Raw genomic sequence first — 22,627 nt, 5'->3', positions numbered from 1 at the left:
TTTAATTTTTGTTACAAGCCGTGTTTCGTTAAAGCCTATTTATTTTTGTTACAAGCCGTATTTCGTTAAAGCCCATTTATTTTTGTTACAAGCCGTGTTTCATTTAAAGGCTGTGTAAAGTATTTTTTTTTCAATGTACTGGTAGGCACCTGCGGCTTATATACATGTGCGGCTTATTTATGTACAAAATACATATATTTTTTTAAATCAGTTGATGCGGTTTATATTCAGGTGCGCTTAATAGTCCAGCAATTACGGTAGAAATGCTACCAAAAGTAATTTACAGAAACTTGTTAGAAAGGACGGTCATTCATGAGTCACCAAACGATATTATGAAAGGAGAGGCTAAGTACCATTTGACCATTTGTTTTCATTTCAGTCTCATTCATTTCCACTAACAGAGGTTAATTGTAAGGATTTTATTTCTATTAATAGTGTAAAATTAACAGCTATACAAAAATACTTATGTGAAGGCCTAAATATAGAGGAGGAACTTCTAAATGCAATTAATGCCTTCAAGTCTGGGAGAACTCCAGGGATGGATGGCATACCAGTTGAGGTTCATCAAATATTTTTCGATGTTTGTCAAAGTTCCGTTAATAACATGTTTTAACCACTTCAATAAAAATGGTAATCTATCAGATACTGAGCAAGAAGGTCTGATTTCACTATTACTGAAACAGGACCAAGATGGTAAATATAAAGATCTAGTCCACCTAAAAAACTGGAGACTCCTTATACTTCAGTGTAGTGATGCCAAAATTCTAACAAAATGCATAGCGCATAGAATTAAAAAGGTATTGTTGGATATTATTTATCCTAATCAGACAGTAATTTTACTATTCTTTGTTGACATGGATGATACATTGGAGATAATAATACAATAGAAGATTATGAAAAATCTGTGAAACTAGGCCTGGTATTCATAGCTGACTTTAAAAACGCCTTTGATAAAATACGACTGGAATTTATATACAAATGTGTGGACTATTTTAATTTTGGAGAATCTCTTATACAATGAGTTAAAAGTTATGTATAGTAAATAATGTCTACTTCTCAGAAAGTATTAAATTGTCACCAGGAGTAAAACAAGGTTGTCCACTCTCGGCATATGCATTTATTATGACCATGTTAGCTATTAAAATCAGATCCAAAAATAATATCAAGGGGCTAGAAATCCAGGGCTTAAAAACAAAGGTGTCATTGTACGCTGACTATTGTTTTCTTATAATCCACTATTTGGATCCCTGCACAGCTTCATAGAGGATCTAGATCATTATCCTAACTTCTCTGGATGAAAACCAAATTATGTGTGCACCATATTTCATTATTGGATTTTAAAAAAATACACAACTTTAAAAAAAAAACGGGTTCTCTAGCTGAATAGTAAGAATGCCATGTTCAAGAATGGTATTTTTCCTATCACAGATTAACACCGACTTTCAGTTATTTCAAAATGAAACCATCTCCAAAATATCTCTTTTTTAACAAGCAATAGAAAGCTGATTGCAATTTGAGTTTAATCCAGACGAAAAGCCTAAACAAATATTATGGTTCAACTCAAATATAGTAATTGATTTAAAAAAATACTTTAATTATTATTATTATTTTTTAAACAGTATAATCTTTGTAAATTATATCATAAATAGGACTGATGGAGTTTTGTCAAACATGTAACTGATTGCAGCATTACCCCAAAAATGGAGGAAAGGTAAGGAACTTGTCTGTTGGCCCTGCATCAAAGACCAAAATTGGATAAAGAAAATTGTGATACATACAAAAAGTATACTAGTTTAATTTAAGGACTAAAAAATGTACAGCTGAGCCACACAGGTCACAAAATAGTTGGGAGGATATTTTTGATGTACCGATTCCATGTCACATGGTTTATGAACTGATATACAAAACGATTTACATTTTAATATACAATTTAAATTTTAAATACAAAATTCTTGCAACCAATAGAATGTTATATATATGGGGGATACAACCATCCCAGCTCTGCAGATGTTACTGTGAAGAGACAGAATCATTAGATCTTGTTTTGGTAACTTGTTTTTGGTCGCAAGTTCAAGAATGGCTGAACAATTGCAATAATTACTTGGAGCTAACTCTGTAAATAGCACTGCTGGGTGTTTTAAAAATTCATAGTCAATCGATCAACAATATAATAATATCTTAGCAAACATGTTGATGTAGAAACTATGTAGAAAATATGAGAATAGAAATATATAACTTTTTTGAAACATCACAGCAGAGTAGAAAAATATACGGCAGCTAGAAATCAAAACTGGATGGTCTTCAGAGATAGATGGGAGGGGTTAAGGGGAGCTGAAGGCTGGGACTAAAAACAAGATCATGCAAAATATAATTCCCGTGAAATGTATGTAGTATGTATAAGCTGGAAGTGCAAGCCTAAGTATTGTTGTCTATTAGTTTACTCCAATTAGTGGAGGGGCAATAAAGAAGGAAAATACAGTGAATTCGGAAAGTATTCAGACAGCCTTATTCTAAAATGGATTAAATTCCTCATCAATCTACACACAATACCCCATAATGACAAAGCAAAAACCTGTTTTTCAAAATGTATATTTACAAAAAAATATATGGAGAAAATATATGGAGAATTGGAAATGATGCAGACAATAACACTGATAGAATCCACAATCTATGTGCAATATTGAAGCTGATCTACCCCCCCAAAAAAAGAAAGAGTAAGACAGCACACACACAACGATCGATCCCCAGCCCAGCAAGAGGATGCTCGGCGGTAAACCTGCTTAAGGGGTCAGTCGCAGGGCCCTAAAGGAAGTGATTTAATGTCCAAAAAGATGTCAGCTTGTTTTTCTTTTCGGTCTTTCCTGTTGTGTTCTGCTATCCACTTCCTCTCAAGCAGGGGTGGACACGGGTGTCATCCTCTGTCCCCTCCCGCCCGGAAATGTCACCTCAGAGGACATATCACTAGTGTGTGTTAGTGTGTACATAAGAGAGACGGGGGGAGGGATGTTGTTGTTGTCTGTGTATGTGCCAGAGAGAGAGAGAGAGGAGAGGGGCTGTAAGGGTATGTGTATGTGTGTGAGAAAGAGAGAACTGTGTGTGTCAGAAAGAGAGAGATAATATAATGCTACAGTACCTTCAGAAACTATTCACAGCCCTTTACTTTTCCACATCTTGTTGTGTTACAAAGTGGGATTAAAATGGATTTAATTTACATTTTTTTTATATTGTTTGTACTTTGTAAGGTAATATATTTTGATTAGATAAGTATTCAACACCCTGAGTCAACATGTTAGAATCACCCTTGGCAGTGATTACAGCTGTGAGTCTTTCTGGGTAAGTCTAAGAACTTTGCACACCTGGATTGTTCAATATTTTCACATGATTATTCTTAAAACTCTTCAAGCTCTGTCAAGTTAGTTGTTAAAAATTATGCTAAACACTATTATTGCATACAAGAAGAGTCCATGCAATTTATTATGTGACTGGTTACGCACATTTTCACTCCTCAATTTATTTAGGCTTGCCATGACAAAGTTGAATTCTTACCAACTGAAGATATTTCAGCTTTTCATTGTTTATTAATTTGTACATAAATAAAATAAAAACATAATTCCAATTTGACATGGGGTATTGTGTGTAGGCCAATGACAAAAAAACGATCTCAATTTAATCAATTTTAAATTCAGACTGTAACACAACAACATCTTGAAAAAGTCAAGAGGTGTGAATACTTTCTGAAGGCACTGTGACCCTCTCTACCTTGTGGACACTAAGTGATAATTGTTGTGGTGACCCCGGGATGATCCTTTCCTGTCTGTCATACTATCTGCCTGGCCAACACCCATTGCAGGCTCCAGGACATGTTACTCACTAGAGTGCCACACCCAAATCCAAAAAGCAAACACTGCTCATTCACAGAAAAGGTAGAGGTAACTCTTTCAGATTTTTAATTTGCAATAAAACATCTGACGCAATAAAACATAAAAAAAATCTCCATTCCTATTAGGCAACTGCAAGGAAACGTGTCGTAGGTCTCTCAATTATAAGTGTTTGTGTCTGTGCGAGCGTGCGTGCGTATATGTATACAATATGTACTTGAGTGTGTGTGTGTGCATAAGTATCACTGAGCCCCAGGTTTCTCAGATGTTGGATGACATGACCGTCTCGCACCGTAATGCTCTTCCACTCTTCCTCTCCTGCTGAGGGATATGTAGGACAGAGAGAGAGAGACACACACACACACACACACACACACACACACACACACACACACACACACACACACACACACACACACACACACACACACACACACACACACACACACACACACACACACACACACACACACACACACACACACACACACACACACACACACACAGAGGAAATAACATCAGCGGCGGTGTCTAATGCGGATATGAGGCGTGGTGATGGCACATTAACGACAGGACCCCTGACAGCAGCACACATCGCCAGAACAAAAGACACGACTCTTTTAATTCAATGACAATTGTTGGAGTTAAACAATGGCCCCCGCTACAGAGGTTTAATTAAGGGTGAGAAAGATGAGTCTGTCTGCACTTCACCTCAACGGCTTTCTGTTTTTGGCTGTTGTCCCCACGGCTAAATATTTTGGTATCGAAAATAACCTTATAGTGGCGTATCTACAATAGGCAGGGCCTGACAGAGACCAGACAATGGTTGGAATGTTCCAGCCATGCCCACCTATCAAAATAAAACTTAACTACAGTTAGTTCATTTAGTTAGTTTGTTAGCTACAATTTGCTAATTTAGCTACAGTTCGTTAATTTAGCTACAATTTGTTAGTTGATTTAGCTACAGCAAACACACACACACACAGCCTGAACTCTTCTTTGAAGATGGATGTAGATGTGTGTGGAGTGTGTGTGTACATGCATGGGTCTGTCAGTTGGCAGAGTGGGAGTTACAGTAGGGAGCACGAGCCCTGTACCAGAGCCAGTGTGGCACTAAAGACGTGAAAAGCCGGTTTTAATTGCTGTTGAAACCCTGAGGTCACAGGGGTGCGTTTGAGTCTTAAATATGGCTGCATGTGAAAAATGGCTACCTTCACACTCAGCGGTGAGTTATCTGGTGATAGGCAATTGTACGTTCTTTCCCCCGGCTCTTAGAGGGCTCTTAATGAGGTTGGATTATGGCACGTGTGACCTCTGAGACGGCAGCGCCGACTGCACTAACGGCAGCCTGCAGGTGTGTGAGGTAAAACAGGAACTAGGGCCCTGCCTCTGCTGCGGAGTCACCAGCCTTAGAGAGCAGAGGGAGAGAGTGTGTGTGCTCCAACAGCCCCCCTCCAGTTGACAGGCTGACACCAGTCACCCCCTGCCAGGATGTGTCACAGCATCCGGGCTAAAACAGGAAGCTCAAGCACTCCCCTAGTGATTGACAAGCTGCCCTCGTGACTGACAAGTGGGGGGCCAGGGAGGCCCTGTGGGACCCGGCCCCTGGCTGTGTCTGAATGGAGGGGCCACCTGGGCTGCCAAGGGGGTCCCTATCGCGTGTGACGCCTCACAGAAAGGCCGCTGCTCAGTGTCGGACCACTTTTCCAATTAACAGACTGGCAGGGGGAGGTACGTCAGCTGTACTGGTTTGATAGGGACAACGATATCAGTGAGAGTAGCGATATTTACGCAAACACACATACAACTGTGTACAGAAGCTGGACAAAAAGAAGAGCCACCGTAGAGAAAAATAAAAGTAATGTTGGCTCACTGCAGATACGAGTCTATAGTTGGACTATAGTTCAAATTAAAAACGGTAGCTTACAGGTTCTTAAAAAAGGTCTACACAGTGCCTTCAGAAAGTATTCACCCCCTTGACTTTTTCCACATTTTGTTGTGTTACAAAGTGGGATTAAAATCAATTTGATTTACATTTTTGTCAACGATCTGTCAAAAATTTGAACATTTGTAAAATAATTTATGAAAAATTAAATATTAATATATCTTGATTTGATAATTATTCAACACTGGGACAATACATGTTAGTATCAATCAATTTACCATCAAAAAAGTGCTTATAGAGAAACCCAGTCTAAAACCCCAAACAGCAATCAATGCAGATGTAGAAACACCTTTGGCATCATTTACAGCTGTAAGTCATTGTAGGTTAGTCTCTAAGAGCATTCCACACATGGATTGTACAACATTTGCCCATTATTCTTTTCAAAATTCTTCAAGCTCTGTCAAATTGGTTGCTGACCATTTTCAGGTCTTGCCACAGATTTTCAAGCAGATTTAAGTCAAAACTATAACTCTGCCACTCAGGAACTTTCACTTGTCTTCTTGGTAAGCAACTCCAGTGTAGATTGTAGATTTGGTCTTGTTGTTTCAGGTTATTGTCCTGCCAAAAGGTCAATACATCTCACAGTGTCTGGTGGAAAGCAGACTGGAAAAGCTAGGATTTTTCCTGTGCTTAGCTCCATTACATTTATGTTTATTCTGAAAAACTACCCAGTCCTTAAACGATTACAAGCATACCCGTAACATGATGCAGCCACCACTAATTTAAAATATGGAGAGTGGTAATCAGTAATACATTGTATTGGATTTGCCCCAACCATAACACTGAATTGCTTTGCCATATTTTTTGCACTATTTTGCAAACAGGATTATGTTTTGAAATATTTGTGTGGAATATTTTTGTTCTTTACAGGCTACTTTCTTTTCACTCTGTCAATTACGTTAGTATTGTGGAGTAACTACAATGTTGTTAATCCATCCTCAGTTTTCTTCTATCTGTTTTACAGTCACCATTGGACTCATGGTGAAATCCCTGAGCGGTTACCTCCCTCTCCGGCAACTGAGTTAGGAAGGACTCCTGTATCTTTGTAGTGACTCTGTGTATTGATACACCATCCAAAGTGTTTATTTAATCCATTTTAAATTAAGGCTGAAAAACAACAAATGTTGAAAAAGTCAAGTGGGTGTGAATACTTTCTGAATACAATTTACATAAAACATTTGTCAGTTAGCAGACACTTTTATCCAGAGAGACTTACAGTTAGGCTAATGTGTTAAGATTATATTGACAAATCAATCATATTTATTTTATTAGACTTTTTTGGGGAATGGGTGTACTGATTCTAGGAGGAATGCCATATCTTGTAGCCTTAAACAACTTGTAGTTAACAATCATGTTTAAGGCTAATATATACATACACTATATATACAAAAGTATATGAAAACCCCTTCAAATTAGTGGATTTGGCTATTTCAGCCACACCCGTTGCTGACAGGTGTATCAAATCGAGCACACAGCCATGCAATCTCCATAGACAAACATCAACAGTAGAATGGCCTTACTGACGAGCTCAGTGACATTCAAAGTGGTACCGTCATAGGATGCCACCTTTCCAACAAGTCAGTTCGTCAATTTCTGCCCTGCTAGAGCTGCCACGTTCAACTGTAAGTGCTGTTATTGTGAAGTGGAAACGTCTAGGAGCAACAACGGCTCAGCCACGAAGTGGTAGGCCATGCAAGCTCACAGAACGGGACCGCTGAGTGCTGTAGCGTGTAAAAATAGTCTGTCATCGGTTGCAGGACTCACTACCGAGTTCCAAACTGTCTATGGAAGCAACGTCAGCACAAGAACTGTTTGTCTGGAGCTTCATGAAATGGGTTTCCATGGCCGAGTAGCCACACACAAGCTTAAGATCACCATGCGCAATGCCATGCATTAGCTGGAGTGGTGTAAATCATGCCGCCATTGGACTCTGGAGCAGTGGAAACGCATTCTCTGGAGTTATGAGTCACGCTTCACCTTCTGGCAGTCCGACAGACAAATCTGGGTTTGGCGGATGCTAGCAGAACGCTACCTGCCCGAATGCAGAGTGCCAAATGTGAAGTTTGGTGGAGGAGGAATAACGGCCTGGTGCTGTTTTTCATGGCTTAGGCTAGGCCTCTTAGTTCCAGTGAAGGGAAATTTTAACGCTACAACATACAATGACATTCTAGACTATTCTGTGCTTCCGACTTTGTGGCAACAGTTTGGGGAATGCCCTTTCCTGTTTCAGCAGTGCCCTGTGCACAAAGCATGGTCCATACAGAAATGGTTTGTCGAGATGGGTGTGGAAGAACTTGACTGGCCTGCACAGAGCCCTGACCTCAACCCCATCGAACACCTTTGAGATGAATTGGTACGCAGACTGCGAAACAGGCCTAATCACCCAACGTCAGTGCCAACCTCACTAATGCTCGTGGCTCAATAGAAGCAAGTCCCTGCAGCAATGTACCAACATCTATTTGAAAGCATTTCCAGAAGAGTGGAGGCTGTTATAGCAGCAAAGGGGTTATCAACTCCATATTAATGTCCATGATTTTGGAATGAGATGTTCGGCAAGCAGGTGTCCACATACTTTTGGTCATGTAGTGTACATAATCATATTTATTTATTATGTTTGTCTTGTTGAAGACACCTCATACTATCCCAAAACGGTTGGGGGGGAAATTACATGACATAATACAGCATTACTGCATGACATTGCACGAGCGTACATCGGGAAGATTGTAATCACGTTGCTGGTCAACACTCATCACGTGTGGAAGAAGGATGCACCAAAACTAAATAAATGGCCAATTAATTCTATGTGAGGTGCACCATATCAAAGCAGGATTTATGTGGATGTGTGTGCGCGCATGCACGCACGCACGCACGCATGCATTTCTCTGTGCATTTACAGTGCATTCAGAAAGTATTCAGACGCCTTCCCTTTTAACAAATTTTGTTATGTTACAGCCTTATTCTAAACTGGATTAAATCATGTTTTTTTTCTTCAACAATTTACACACAATACCCCAGAGTGACAAAGCAAAAAATAAGTTAATTAATTAAATTGATTGAACATGATTTGGAAAGGCACACACCTGTCTATATAAGGTCCCACAGTTGACAGTACGCCAGAGTGAAAACCAAGCCATGAGGTCAAAGGAATTGTCCATAGAGCTCAGAGACAGGATTGTGTCGAGGCACAGATCCAAAGTATTTCTGCAGCATTGAAGGTTGCCAAGAACACAGTGGCCTCCATAATTCTTAAATGGAAGAAGTTTGGACCCACCAAGACTCTTTCTAGAAGTGGCAGCCCGGCTAACCTGAGCAATCGGGGGAGAAGAACCTGATGGTCACTTTGACAGAGCTCTAGAGTTCCTCTGTGGAGATGGAAGAATCTTCCAAAAAGACATCCATCTCTGCAGCACTCCACCAATCAGGCCTTTACGGTAGAGTGGCCAGACGGACGCCACTACTCAGTAAAATGCACATGAAAGCCCGCTTGGAGTTTGCCAAAAGGGACCTAAAAGTATTCTCAGACCATGAGAAACAAGATTCTGTGGTATGATGAAACCAAGATTGAACTATTTGGCCTGAATTCAAAGCGTCACGTCTGGAGGAAAGCTGGCCCCATTCCTACGGTGAAGCTTGGTGGTTGCAGCATCATGCTTTGGGGATGTTTTTCAGTGGAAGGACTGGGAGACTAGTTAGGATCAAGGGAAAGATGAATTGAGCACATAAAGATCCTTGATGAAAACCTGCTACAGAGCACTCAAGACCTCAGACTGGGGCATAGGTTCACTTTCCAACAGGACAACGACCCTAAGCACACAGCCAAGACAAAGCAGGAGTGGCTTTGGGGAAATCTCTGAATGTCCTTGAGTAGCCCAGCCAGAGTCCGGACTTGAACCTGATCGAACATCTCTGGAGAGACCTGAAAATAGCTGTGCAGTGACGCTCCCCATCCAACCTGACAGAGCTTGAGAGGATCTGCAGAGAACAATGGGAAACTCCCCAAATACAGGTGTGCCAAGATTGTAGCGTCATACCCAAAAAGACTTGAGGCTGTAATCGCTGCCAAATGTGCTACAACAAAGTACTGAGTAAAGGGTCTAAATGTGATATTTCCATTTTTTATATTTAATACATTTGCAGAAATATCTAAAAAACTGTTTTTGAGTTGTCATTACGGGGTATTGTGTGTATTTAATACATTTCAGTATTAGGCTGTAATGTAACAACATGTGGAAAAGGGTCTGAATACATTTGGAATGCCCTGTATATGAAAGTAACTGCCAAAGTAAAGGAAACACTAGAGTAAATGAGGGTTACAAAGTAGATTGAAAGCAGGTGCTTCTACACAGGTGTAGTTCATGAGTTAATTTAGCAATTAACCTCCCATCATGCTTAGAGAGATGCCCATTATTTTATGTACCATACTAGAGTAAGTGACTTTGAAAGAGTGGTCTCAAAGGACCATATGGGGGTTTGTGTGTGTTTGTTTGTCTGTGTCTCAGTCACCATAACTCAAACAAGAGATTCAGGAGCAGTGCCTGAGTGTTTTCCATCGACAAAATACCAAATTATGGAATTTCCCGTGGAAGAATGGTATTGCAACCCTCCAATAGAGTTCTAGACATGTGTAGAGTCTATGCCAAGGTGCATTGAAGCTGTTCTGGTGGCTCGTGGTGGCCCAACTTTACATTCGTGTTTCCTTTATTGTGGCAGTTACTTTACCCACTCTTGACACTGTAAACTATGAAAACACTCTGGACATTACTGCAGAGGGATATTTTCACCACAGCTGATCAGAACAAATCCTAGAACAGGATATCCGATTGGATAATTCTGCTTGTCAAGGCACCATCTCCACGGGGACAGCCAACCAGGTCTCAGACCCGCCTCTTTTCCAACCAAAGAAATTCTTAACCTTGAACCATGAGTGGTGAGAAGCCTCTGGCTCTTGTATACAGGTTGAACTGATTCACACCTCTGGGAAAGGGCCTTATTTCCCCATGTAACCTCTGGTGTGAACTTAATTGTACGTACTTAAGTATTAGGTTTCAGGTCACGTCAGGCCCCACAGAGAAACAGACAAGTTCAAACAGCCATACACACTTCACATGGATCGAGTGGACCACCCAAATGAAAACCAAACCAAACAGAGCAAAGGGGCTAAAGTCAAGCATGATCATATCAGAAATGGGACAGTAACCGTTTCTACGCTGCCCTGGACATACACACACCTACACTGCAAATAGCTAGAAATACACACACCACTATCCACAGGAAACACACGCAAACACACTGGGTTAGCAAGGGATGAAAGACAGTGATGCGACTACTGATGCTCTCCCACCACTGTCCACCAGGGGGCCTATAGTACAGGGGTACAGTATGTCTGGTGGGCTCTGTCATCTTTATTCCTCCCTGTAACTATCACAATCTATATTCAAATCAAACTGCCACTTTTGCCTCATTGTTTATAGTTTCATTTGTTTGATCTGTTTTCACAACATTACATCAGTGTCTGCTGAAATGGGCACCCGATTCCCTATGTAGTGCCTTGCATTAGGTGCCATTTAGGAGGCAACCAGTGTGCATGTATGTGGAGGCATAAATCATATATATATATATTTTTTTTATGTTGTTGTGAATTTTCATTGTTGGACATAAATATTGTAAAAACCCCGAGAAATCATCTCCAAGTTATTTGAATTTTGGAAATGGGTTCCCGTATTCCCACACATAATAGAGATATGTGATCGTATACAAACGTAAGAAAGGTTTGAAAGGATTGTGTTTTCGTCAAATGTTATTTCTGTTTGGGCTTGTTGTGGTCTATTTGCAGTCTACAAATGATTTGTAACTATGTTCCGTCCCCCCGACCATCCACTGAAGAAAAAAATTGTCCCTGCCCCAGTCAGTCAGAACTTAAAAGGGAAGTTAAAACAACTCGCTTGCTTCAGTACTGAAGACCAAAAGTCAATGTCAGTTCTCTGGGGCCATAAGTATCAAGATTCTCAGAGTAGGAGTGCTGATTTATGATCAGTTATGCCTTTTAGATCACAAGGAATACGATTATATGGACAGAGTGGACCTGATCCTAGATCAGCACTACTACTCTGAGACGCTTGATACATATGTCCCCTGTACTGCTCTGTACATACACTAGTTGGGTCTTAGCTACTCAGCCCCAAGTTATTCACCTTACATTAGGCCTCACACTGACCTCCAGCACAGAGGCTTGCTGTGATGACTGAGGACCTCCGGTAGGATCAGACAACAGCAGAGAGAAGGGAGGGAAAGGGGGAGACAGTAGACAGAGGAAGACATGGGAGACAGGTGGAGGGAGAAAGGGGGAGGACATGGGAAACCTGCTAGTAGAGTCAGAGAACAGGGGGAAAAGAAGGGGGAGACAGAGAGAGGGAGAGGCAGACATGGGGAGGACCTGAAATATGGTAAAAGTGGTGGGGATTGAGTAGGGGAGGACAGGCAGGAGGGAAGGAAAGGGAGCGAGAGAAGGGGGAGACATGAAAATATTGGGGGAGGTTGTGGGGAATTAGTAGGGGAGGACAGGAGGGAAGGAAAGGGGCCAAGGGGGAGACTAAAACATTACTGGGCTGCCCTGAAGACAGTAGCGCTCTATAGTAATCACCTGGCCTGGAGCTCAAGCTGTTTTTGTCTTTGGTTCACAGGTCAAATGCCACAGCCTGACCTCCGGTGTTTAGCCTGTTAGAAAGCCCAAAAGGCCCAGAGGAGGGAGTGACAGATCTAACAGTGGTGTGTATGTACCGTGCATTCGGAGAGTGTACAGACCCCTGGACTTTTTCCACATTTTGTTACATTACAGCCTTATTCTAAAATGGGTTCATTTGCTTTCTTATCCATCTACACACAATACCCCATAATGACAAACAAAAACAGGTTTGTAGAAAATGTAACAACTTTCACACACAAAAGAAATGACTGAAATATCATATTTACATAAGCATTCAGGTATTTTATCCAGTACTTTATATTTTTTCAGTACTTTGCACCTTTGGCAGCGATTACAGCCTCGAGTGTTCTTTGGTATGACACTACTTCTGTGCAGATCCTCTCAAGCTCTGTCAAGTTGGACGGGGAGCGTCGCTGCACAGCTATTTTCAGGTCTCTCCAGAGATGTTCGATCGGGTTCAGGTCCGGGCACTATTGGTTAGAGCCTGCAAGTAAGCATTTCACTGTAAGGTCGTCTACACCTGTTGTTTTCGGCGCACGTGACTAATAAACGTTGATTTGATTTGGCTGGGCCACTCAAGGACATTCAGAGACTTCCCCGAAGCCACTCCTGCGTTGCCTAGGCTGTGTGCTTAGGGTTGTTGTCCTGTCTGAAGGTGAACCTATGCCCCAGTCTGAGGTCCTGAATGCTCTGGAGCAGGTTTTCATCAATGATCTCTCTGCACTTTGCTCCGTTCATCTTTCCCTCGATCCTGACTAGTCTCCCAGTCCCTGAAAAACATCCCCACAGCATGATGCTGCCACCACCATGCTTCATCATAGGTATGGTGCTATGTTTCCTCCAGACATGATGCTTGACATTCAGGCCAAATAGTTCAATCTTGGTTTCATCAGACCATAACATCTTGTTTCTCATGGTATGACAGTCCTTTAGGGACCTTTTCGCAAACTCCAAGTGGGCTGTCATGTGCCTTTTACTGAAAATGGGTTTCTGTCTGGCCGCTCTACCATAAAGACCTGATTAGTGGAGTGCTACAGAGATGTTGTCCTTCTGAAAGGTTCTCCCATCTCCACAGAGGAACTCTGGAGCTCTGTCAGAGTGACCATCGGGTTCCTGGTCACCTCGCTGACCAAGGCCCTTCTCCCCCGATTGCTCAGTTTGGCCGGGCGGCCAGCTCTAGGAAGAGTCTTTGTGGTTCCAATCCTACTCCATTTAAGATTTATGAAAGCCACTATGTTCTTGAGGACCTTCAATGCTGTGCCTCGACACAATCCTGTCTCAGAGTTCTACAGACAATTCCTTCTCATGACTTGGTGTTTGCTCTGACGTGCACTGTCAACTGTGGGACCTTATAGACAGGTGTGTACTTTTCCAAATCATGTTCAATCAATGGAATTTACCACAAGTGGACTCCAATCATGTTGTAGAATCATCTCAAGGATGATCAACGGAAACAGGATGCGCCGGAGCTCAATTCTGAGTCTCATAGCAAAGGGTCTGAATTGTTATGTAAATACATTTAAAAATATATTTTTTTACAAACATTTCTATAAACCTGGTTTTGCTTTGCCATTATGGGGTATTGTGTAGATTGATGAGTAAAACACACATTTGTATACATTTTAGAATAAGGCTGTAACGTAACACAATGTGGAAAAAGTGAAGGGGTCTGAATAATTTCCGAATGCACTAAATGTGTATGTGTGTACGTGTACTTATGTGTGTTATTACCATTCTGGGGATCAAGGCACCTGTAGCATGACTGTGGGAATCCTTTAGGCTCTTTGGGACACAAGGAATGGACAGCTGACCTGAAGGAAACAGACACACACACACAACACTGTCAGTTTGTCTGGTTCACCTACCTCTCACATCACTCAGCCAAGGAGTTTTGCAAACACGTGTTATCTAATATATTGGAGTATTACAATTAACACAGTGATTTGATAAGTGACAAGATAAGATCAAATAAAAATTATAAAAAATGTGTCCGCTCCCAATTATTTTTCTTTCAGTCTACGCCAGGGGTAGGGCAACCCGGTTCCTGGAGTGCCGCAGGTACTGCACGATTTTGTTCCAACTAGGCACCACACCTGATTCAGTGATTGCCTGAATCGAATACACCTGGTCTCCCAGGTTAGTTAAACCAAAAACATGAAGTGCCTGCGGCACTCGAGGACCCGTGTTGCCTACCCCTGTTCTACACTGTAAAAAAGTCATGCAACAGTAATGACATCCCAATTTGTTTTATCCTATAAACCGTTTCTAAATTAACACAATTTCCTTCATTTGTCTCGACATAGATCATTTCGATGATATAACTGTGATTGTCATTTTCACATCCTTGTTATTTAACAATATTGTAATACAACAAAAATGTTGCCCGTTAAAACAGAAATGCATTTGGACAGTTACTGTGTTCACTTTTCATTGATCAAGAAATAGCTTTAAATCAAATCAAATGTTATCTGTCGCATGCGCCGAATACAATTATTGTAGACTTTACCATTAAACGCGTACTCCAACAATGCAGTTAAAAAGTGAGAAAATGTATGAATAGATACAAAATAAAATAGTAACACGATAAAATGACGAGGCGATATACAGGAGTACCGGTACTGAGTCAGTGTACTGGGGTACGAGGTAGTTGGGTGATTGATTGAGATAAATTGAATGCTGAATTTAAAGTACATCGAGGGTTAAATTATTAGGGCCCTATAAAATCTGTTTAGTTTTATCCCCTCCAAATTTGTTTTTTCAGGTTTTAGTTTATCAAACAACAAAAAAAAAGAGAGAGAACAACAGCCACATTTGATTTTGTATGTCCACAATAATACTTTAAACCACATCAGGATACAACTTTTGAGGTTCTGGGATCATTTTTAAAATTTGGGGGGCTGTAATCACCCCAGCCAGATGCTATTGTTTGATTTGCAATGTTTCTGTAGCATGTGATTGCAGAGTGGACACTGGATTGATGCAAATAATCATATAATATCATTTTGGAAAAACCTTTCCATCTCCCAGAAGACGGTTGTCAATACACTAGCAATCATCGTTAATGGCTACACAGTGGTAGACAAACACGCACTCACTATTCAGGAAGTTGAAGGGAAATACGAATCACTGATGCATAATGTTCAGGAGTTATGAAAATCTTGCATGCATTTTCTAACCAGTTCAACGCATTTAGTACTTTACTTTAAGTTCAATACATTTTGGAATATTGTTGAATTCTGTTTTAATGTCTGGATTCCGTGATTCTCTACGCGTTCATGGCAACGCAGATTTTTATAGGGCCCTATATTATGGAAATGTCCCAACATGTGGTTGGGACATTTCATTCCAAGAGTGAATTAAATTACCAACAGGAAAGTATATTTATGAGGAAATGATCACTGTTGACCACAATGGTCACCTCAGATAAGGATCTTGTCTGAATGGCCTGCGGTGGTCTAGTGGTCTAAGCCGCTGCCTCTAAAACACCACTCAGAGGCAGCGGTGTAAATCCAGGCATGGTTCGATTCCGGCTCACTTCTATTTCAGCACACACTCTCTTATCTATACTATCTGATTTGGACTGCCAATGACCTCAACTGAAGTGACACAAAGTAACAACTTTTCTTCAATTCAGTTTGCACATTATTATTCATCCCTGGATATTTTGGTTCTTGTGCTTCCATAAAAAGTATTTTTGGAGCCACACACACACACAATTGCGGAATGTCATACTTGTATAATACTCCTGTACTTTTCACTGTAATGCCATGGGAACCGTAGCATGCTAAATCAACAGGCATAGTTCCACCACGAGGGAGGCCTCTGCGGTTCCACGTCTCTGTTCACACCGCTTTACAAACATACTAAACATGGAACCACTTGGACTGTTTGGGGAAGAAAATATGTGTGGCACTCCCTGGGGTATTACAAGTAGAGGCTTTTCTAATAAGGAGATTCTTTCCTATTTAAAGATATTTGCAAAAATTGCCAAAAGGTAATATATTTTACAGGGTATACGGTACAGATAATCCTAAGTGAACAGCACATCTGAAATTGTGGAAAATAATTGTCAACCACAATAATCTGTGAATTACAGAATGCAGGGAATCGAATGTATTAACAGACATATCCAAGCAAAAATAAGATACAATATACATGATACACAACTCAGGACCAGTAGTTTTAGACTATGCTTTTGTCAGTGTTAAAAAAAAAAAAATTAATCAAAAGTTTTCATAGATAGCTTATTCCAGTGTGTTTCGTGTAAACTGAGATGTCAAAAGGTTGTCTGCAACTAAAAATGTTTTATCTCGGACTCAAATATCTAACTGACCAATCAGATTTGAACAAACCAAACACAAGGGATGACCCAATGGCGGTCATTGGAGCCAATCAGAGCATGGACAGCTGAAACAGTAATGCACACTCTGAGTGTACAAAACATGACATAGACTAACCAGGTGAACCCCGGAGAAAGCTTTGATTCCCGACTCTGTTACAGAAGAGTGTAAATGCTTTTTTTTATAGGCTGGATCATGTTGTTGACTTGTATTGTATTGTTGTATGTTTTAATTATGTAATGTAATGATTGTTGCTGCCTTCTAGGCCAGGTCCCCCTTGAAAAAGAGACTCTGGGTCTCAATGGGTTTTCCTGGTTAAATAAATTATTGATGTCACCTGTAAAATCCACTTCAATCAGTGTAGATGAAGGGGAGGAGACAGGTTAAAGAAAGATTTTTAAGCCTTTAGTCATGGATTGTGTATGTGTGCCATTCAGAGGGTGATTGGGCAAGACAAAATATTTAAGCGCCTTCAAAGTGGTATGGTATTAGCTGCCAAGCGCACCAGTTTGAGCGTTTCAAGAACTGCAATGCTGCTGGGTTTTTCACGCTCAACAGTTTCCCATGTGTATCAACAATGCTCCACCACCCAAAGGACATCCAGCCAACTTGAAACAACTGTGGGATGTATTGGATTCCACATGTGCCAGCATCCCTGTGGAACACTTTCGACACATTGTAGAGTCCATGCCCTGACGAATTAAGACTGTTCTGAGGGCAGAAAGGGGTGCAACTCCATATTAGGAAGGTGTTCCTAATATCAGGATACTATAATATGCCATGCCTAATAATGTAACGGTCTTCTTCTCCCTCTGACGAGGAGTAAGTAGGAAGGATCGGAGGACCAATGCGCCGCGTGGTACCTGTTCATGATTCTTTTAATAGAACACTGAAAAATACAAACTAACAACGTGAAATAACAAAAACCAAAACAGTTCCGTGTGGAACACACATACACAGAAAATAATCACCCACAACTCAAGGGTGAAAACAGGCTGCCTAAGTATGGTTCTCAATCAGGGACAACGATTGACAGCTGCCTCTGACTTGAGAACCATACCAGGCCAAACACAGAAATACCAAATCATAGAAAAATAAAATAGACCACCCACCTAACTCACGCCCTGACAAAGACATAACAAAATAACTAAGGTCAGAACATGACAATACCCCCCCTCAAAGGTGCGGACTCTGGCCGCAAAAACTGAACCTATAGGGGAGGGTCTGGGTGGGCGTCTGTCCGCGGTGGCGGCTCTGGCGCGGGACATGGACCCCACTCCACCATAGTCTTTGCACGCCTCTTTACCCGCCTCCGTGGCCTCTTTAGAGCGGCGACCCTCGCCGCCAACCTCGGACTGGGGACCCTAGCAACGGGTCCCGAATGGATGGGAGATACCGGCAGCACCGGAGGGAAGGGCGATTCTGGCAGCACCGGAGTAAGCAGCGGCTCTGGCAGCTCCTGACTGGCAGGAGACACTGGCAGCTCAGGACAGGCGGGAGACTCTGGCAGCTCAGGACAGGCGGGAGACTGGCAGCTCAGGACAGGCGGGAGACTCTGGCAGCTCAGGACAGGCGGGAGACTCTGGCAGCTCAGGACAGGCGGGAGACTCTGGCAGCTCAGGACAGGCGGGAGACTCTGGCAGCTCAGGACAGGCGGGAGACTCTGGCAGCTCAGGACAGGTGGGAGACTCTGGCAGCGCTGAGCACGAGGGAGACTCTGGCAGCCCTTAGCAGGAGGGAGACTCTGGCAGCGCTGAGCAGGGGGGCTACTCTGGCAGCGCTGAGCAGGCGGGAGCACCTGTAGGGAGGAGACGGAGAGACAGCCTGGTCCTCGGAGGAGGCACAGGATAGACCGGGCCGTGGAGGCGCACTGGAGGTCTAGAACTAAGGGCCTGCACAACCCGTCCTGGCTGGTGACTTTAACCCGGCACGTGCGGGGCGCAGGCACAGGATGCACTGGGCTGTGCAGACACACGGGAGACACAGTGTGCAGAGCCGACGCAGGATATCCTGGCCCGAGGAGACGCACTGGAGGTCTGGAGAGCAGAGCTGGCACCATCCGCCCTGGCTGGATCCTCACCCTAGCCCGGCAGATGCGGGGAGCTGGGATGTAAGCGCATGCGTTCTTAGTACTGTGGACACCGCACGCTCCACCGCATAACACAGTGCCTGACCAGTACGACACTGCATAACACAGTGCCTGACCAGTACGACACCCGCCACGGTAAGCACATCTTGGAGAGCTGTAGCATGGAGCTGGCACAGGACATGCAGGGCTAGGGAGGCGCACAGGAGGCCTGGTGCGTGGGGCTGGCACAGTCTTCACCAGACGGCTAGCACGCACCTCAGGACGAGTACGGAGAGCTGACTCAGGTGACATCAAATCGTAGACACGCTCCGTCGGGCGGGTTGTCGTGCCTCATGCACCAACACAGCAACTCCCTCATTACTCTCTCCTCCAATCTCCCCATTAACTCCTTCACTGTCTCTGCTTCGCTTCCGTCGCTCACCTCCAATTTTGCCCTGACCAGCTTTGGTTCCATCCTTGGCTCCTTACGATAAACAAGGGGAGTTGGCTCAGGTCTGACTCCTGACTCAGCCTAACTCCTCGTGTGCCACCCCCCAATACATTTTTGGGGCTGCCTCCGTGCCAACTCCTCGTAGTGTTTCCGCTCAGCCTTAAATGCCTCCAGGTCCTCCTGTGGACGACGATACTCCCAGCCTGTGCCCAGAGTCCCTTGCCTTCCAGTATCTCCTCCCATGTCCATTTCTCCAGATAGCTCTGCTGCTGCTCACCACGCTGCTTGGTCCTTTGGTGGTGGGTGATTCTGTAACGTTCTTCTTCATCCTCTGACGAGGAGTAGTAGGAAGGATCGGAGGACCAATGCGCAGTGTGGTACGTGTTCATGATTCTTTTAATAGAACACTGAAAAATACAAAATAACAACGTGAAATAACAAAAACCGACTCAGAAAATAATCACCCACAACTCAAGGGTGAAAACAGGCTGCCTAAGTATGGTTCTCAATCAGGGACAACGATTGAGAGCTGCCTCTGATTTGAGAACCATACCAGGCCAAACATAGAAATACCAAATCATAGAAAAAGAACATAGACCGCCCACCCAACCCCCGCCCTGACCAACTAAAACAAAGACATAACAAAAGAACTAAGGTCAGAACGTGACAAATAAACTATGTAATGGGACAAAGTAATCATTAATTATTTCCTAAATTGAACATACACACACACGCGCGCGCACGCACGCACGCACGCACGCACGCACGCACGCACGCACGCACGCACGCACGCACGCACGCACGCACACACACACACACACACACACACACACACACACACACACACACACACACACACACACACACACACACACACACACACACACACACACACGAGGCTGTCAGCTCTGAATGACTAATTATGCTCTTGTAATTATGGAGAAAATTCAGAAGCCCAAAGGAGCCCAAAGTCCATCATCACATATAATTGGAAGCTGTCTTAAGCAAACCAAAAAAAGCCTTTGAATAGGAATATTATAAATGCAACTGAGACTGCATCTGATACAATAAATGTAACACGTTACTCTTGCAAAGTAATCACACTTCCACACACACCTACACACACACGGCCTGTCAACTCCTCTCCTCTCTCATAGTTGTCATGGTCTCAAAGTGGCCCTGTGTCAGTAACAGGAAGTGGGCTGGCTTCCACCAGAATTAATTTAGTGTGTTGCGCTCAAATCGCTCCCCATCAGAAATATCTTAATCTGTCTCTGTCTCATCTACATGGAGAAAGTGTGTGGGGGGGTGAAGTCCACTTGAGAAAGGTCAGTGCATTTAAGGGGTTCGTCAGACCTCTTTAGAGGGGAGGATGGGATGAAGAAGGGGGGATAGGGAAGGGGGATATTCTCTCACCCTTCGCTTGGGGGGGTTTGATCAGTCAGTACTTAAAGAGAGTTTAGCTGGTGTCCAACAACAACCATAGTAATCAGTGAGAATGTTTCACTATGTTGTGTCTTTTGTTTAATCTTAATTGTGGTACAGCTCCTACACACACAAGCACACACACACACACTGCACTATTCGGCCTTAGAACTGCCGCCTGGGAGCTGCTAACATAACAGTGAGCTGGATGAAATGCTGGGAGCTAAGAAACAGCACACACACACACACACACACACACGAACAGAACAAACACAAACACCTTCTCACACATACTGTACACACACACGCACACACAGACAGACAGACACGTACGCACACACACACACAGGCAGCCGTCTGGCCGAGGTAAACAGCTTTTAATAGCATCAAACCAGGTTTGGTTTGTTTTGGACCATCTGTCAGTTCCATTGTGTTTCTGTGTGTCTCTTTAGAGCCCGTGGTTGACAGGTGATATATGTACGATACAAAGTGCTTGGTCGGGCCCCCGGAGACCTGCTCACAGTTTCTCGCTGCCTTTTCAAAAATCTTCCTTCTTCTTCTTCTCCTCTTCCCTCCATCCTGTTTCTCTCTGTTTGTCGTCCTTTCCTTTCCATTTTTTTTCTTCTCTTGGTGCACGGAATATTCCGTCAGATCATAGCACGGTCGCCAGCATCCTCAGTGGCATGTATCCAGCCTGCTCTGGCGATTTGCATCAAAGGGTGGAATTTTCTATTTGAGAGGTTAGCAAAACTGTGCCAGAGTATGTTGAAGGCGGTGAGGAGCAGCGGCAGAAGCACATCGGCTGACTGGAGAGGCCTTTGGACGCGAGTGTGTGTGTATGCGTGAAGAGGAGGCGAACATAAAGGCATAAACATCCTGGGAGAGAGATGCTGGAAAAGGCTAACCGTTCGCTTACGGCTGATGTTAGCGCCTGTTAAACGGTTGGAGTCTTCAGAGGTCGTCGACAATGTTTGGCATGATACCATCAACAAATACGCCAATGACTCTTCTCAAGGGATGCAAGAGCAGTAATGCTCAAAATTTACTAATATTTAAACAAACCCTGAACATTCATTGTAGGATAGTATCCATATATTTAAATAGCTATTTTACAGACACACTTTTCTATAAATACTTTTTAAATCAACTATCTTTGTCATTTGGCAATCAGAATTCACAGTTACTTTAAGAAAAAAGGCTGATTCACTGAGGAAAAAGCTGAAATGAAAGTGTAAAGTTAGAGGTGAAACTGCAGGTTTTCAGAGACCTCTCTCCTGGTCTTCCCGCTCCTCTTCCAGTCATCATGTGAGAGAAGCCAGGCGTGGGAGGATAATCACACCCTAATAAGAAGGAATATTAAAAACAGCAGTGCACACACACACTGGATCCCTTTTCCTCTCTCTTTCTCTCTCTCTCTCTTTCCCACCATCCCAGAAAAATGTTTGCACATGGCCACACAAGATTTCAATAATTTCATAATATATCAATTAACAGGTTGAAAGAAAGAGAGCCTTTGGGGGTTTGCGTTTGTACATTTGATGTTTGGTTTGGAGGCACCCTGTGAAGGTCTGTATGTGGAGTTGCGTGAGGCCAGCCCTGAGTCCCGGCTGGGTCCAAAGCTCTGGGCCGTGATGGCAGTGCAAGCAAAGACTGAAAAATGAAGGAATCCTTCTGTAGACTGGAGCTTACGTTTCACCAGAAAAACTAACACGGCATGTTTGAGTATCATCAGACCTTTCGCACTTTGGGGGAGATTCAGAAACACACTGCTGATAGCTTTTGTGTTGCTTGCAGCTGTTGTTAGGGCATTTAGCGCC

The 22,627-nt window shown here is 42.9% G+C and overlaps 1 protein-coding gene across 5 annotated transcripts in view; it reads right to left on the bottom strand.

The window, feature by feature from the left end:
* The window catches only part of LOC123997463 (adhesion G-protein coupled receptor D2), a 161,632-nt gene that overhangs the window by 26,959 nt on the left and 112,046 nt on the right, over positions 1-22,627 (bottom strand). For 3 of the 5 annotated variants that reach the window (XM_046301730.1, XM_046301733.1, XM_046301734.1), the window contains one exon: positions 14,258-14,337. In XM_046301730.1, coding sequence (XP_046157686.1) covers positions 14,258-14,337 — 80 coding nt within the window. Of the gene's footprint in view, positions 1-3,978; positions 4,200-14,257; positions 14,338-22,627 lie in introns of those variants that run through there. The other 2 variants (XM_046301732.1, XM_046301731.1) reach the window with 2 other exon arrangements.

The sequence above is a fragment of the Oncorhynchus gorbuscha genome, linkage group LG15 (genome assembly GCF_021184085.1).
Source record: "Oncorhynchus gorbuscha isolate QuinsamMale2020 ecotype Even-year linkage group LG15, OgorEven_v1.0, whole genome shotgun sequence".
Taxonomy (NCBI): domain Eukaryota; kingdom Metazoa; phylum Chordata; class Actinopteri; order Salmoniformes; family Salmonidae; genus Oncorhynchus; species Oncorhynchus gorbuscha.
The sequence above is the reverse complement of the archived record's forward strand: the minus strand, read 5'-3'. Positions and strand labels throughout refer to the sequence as shown.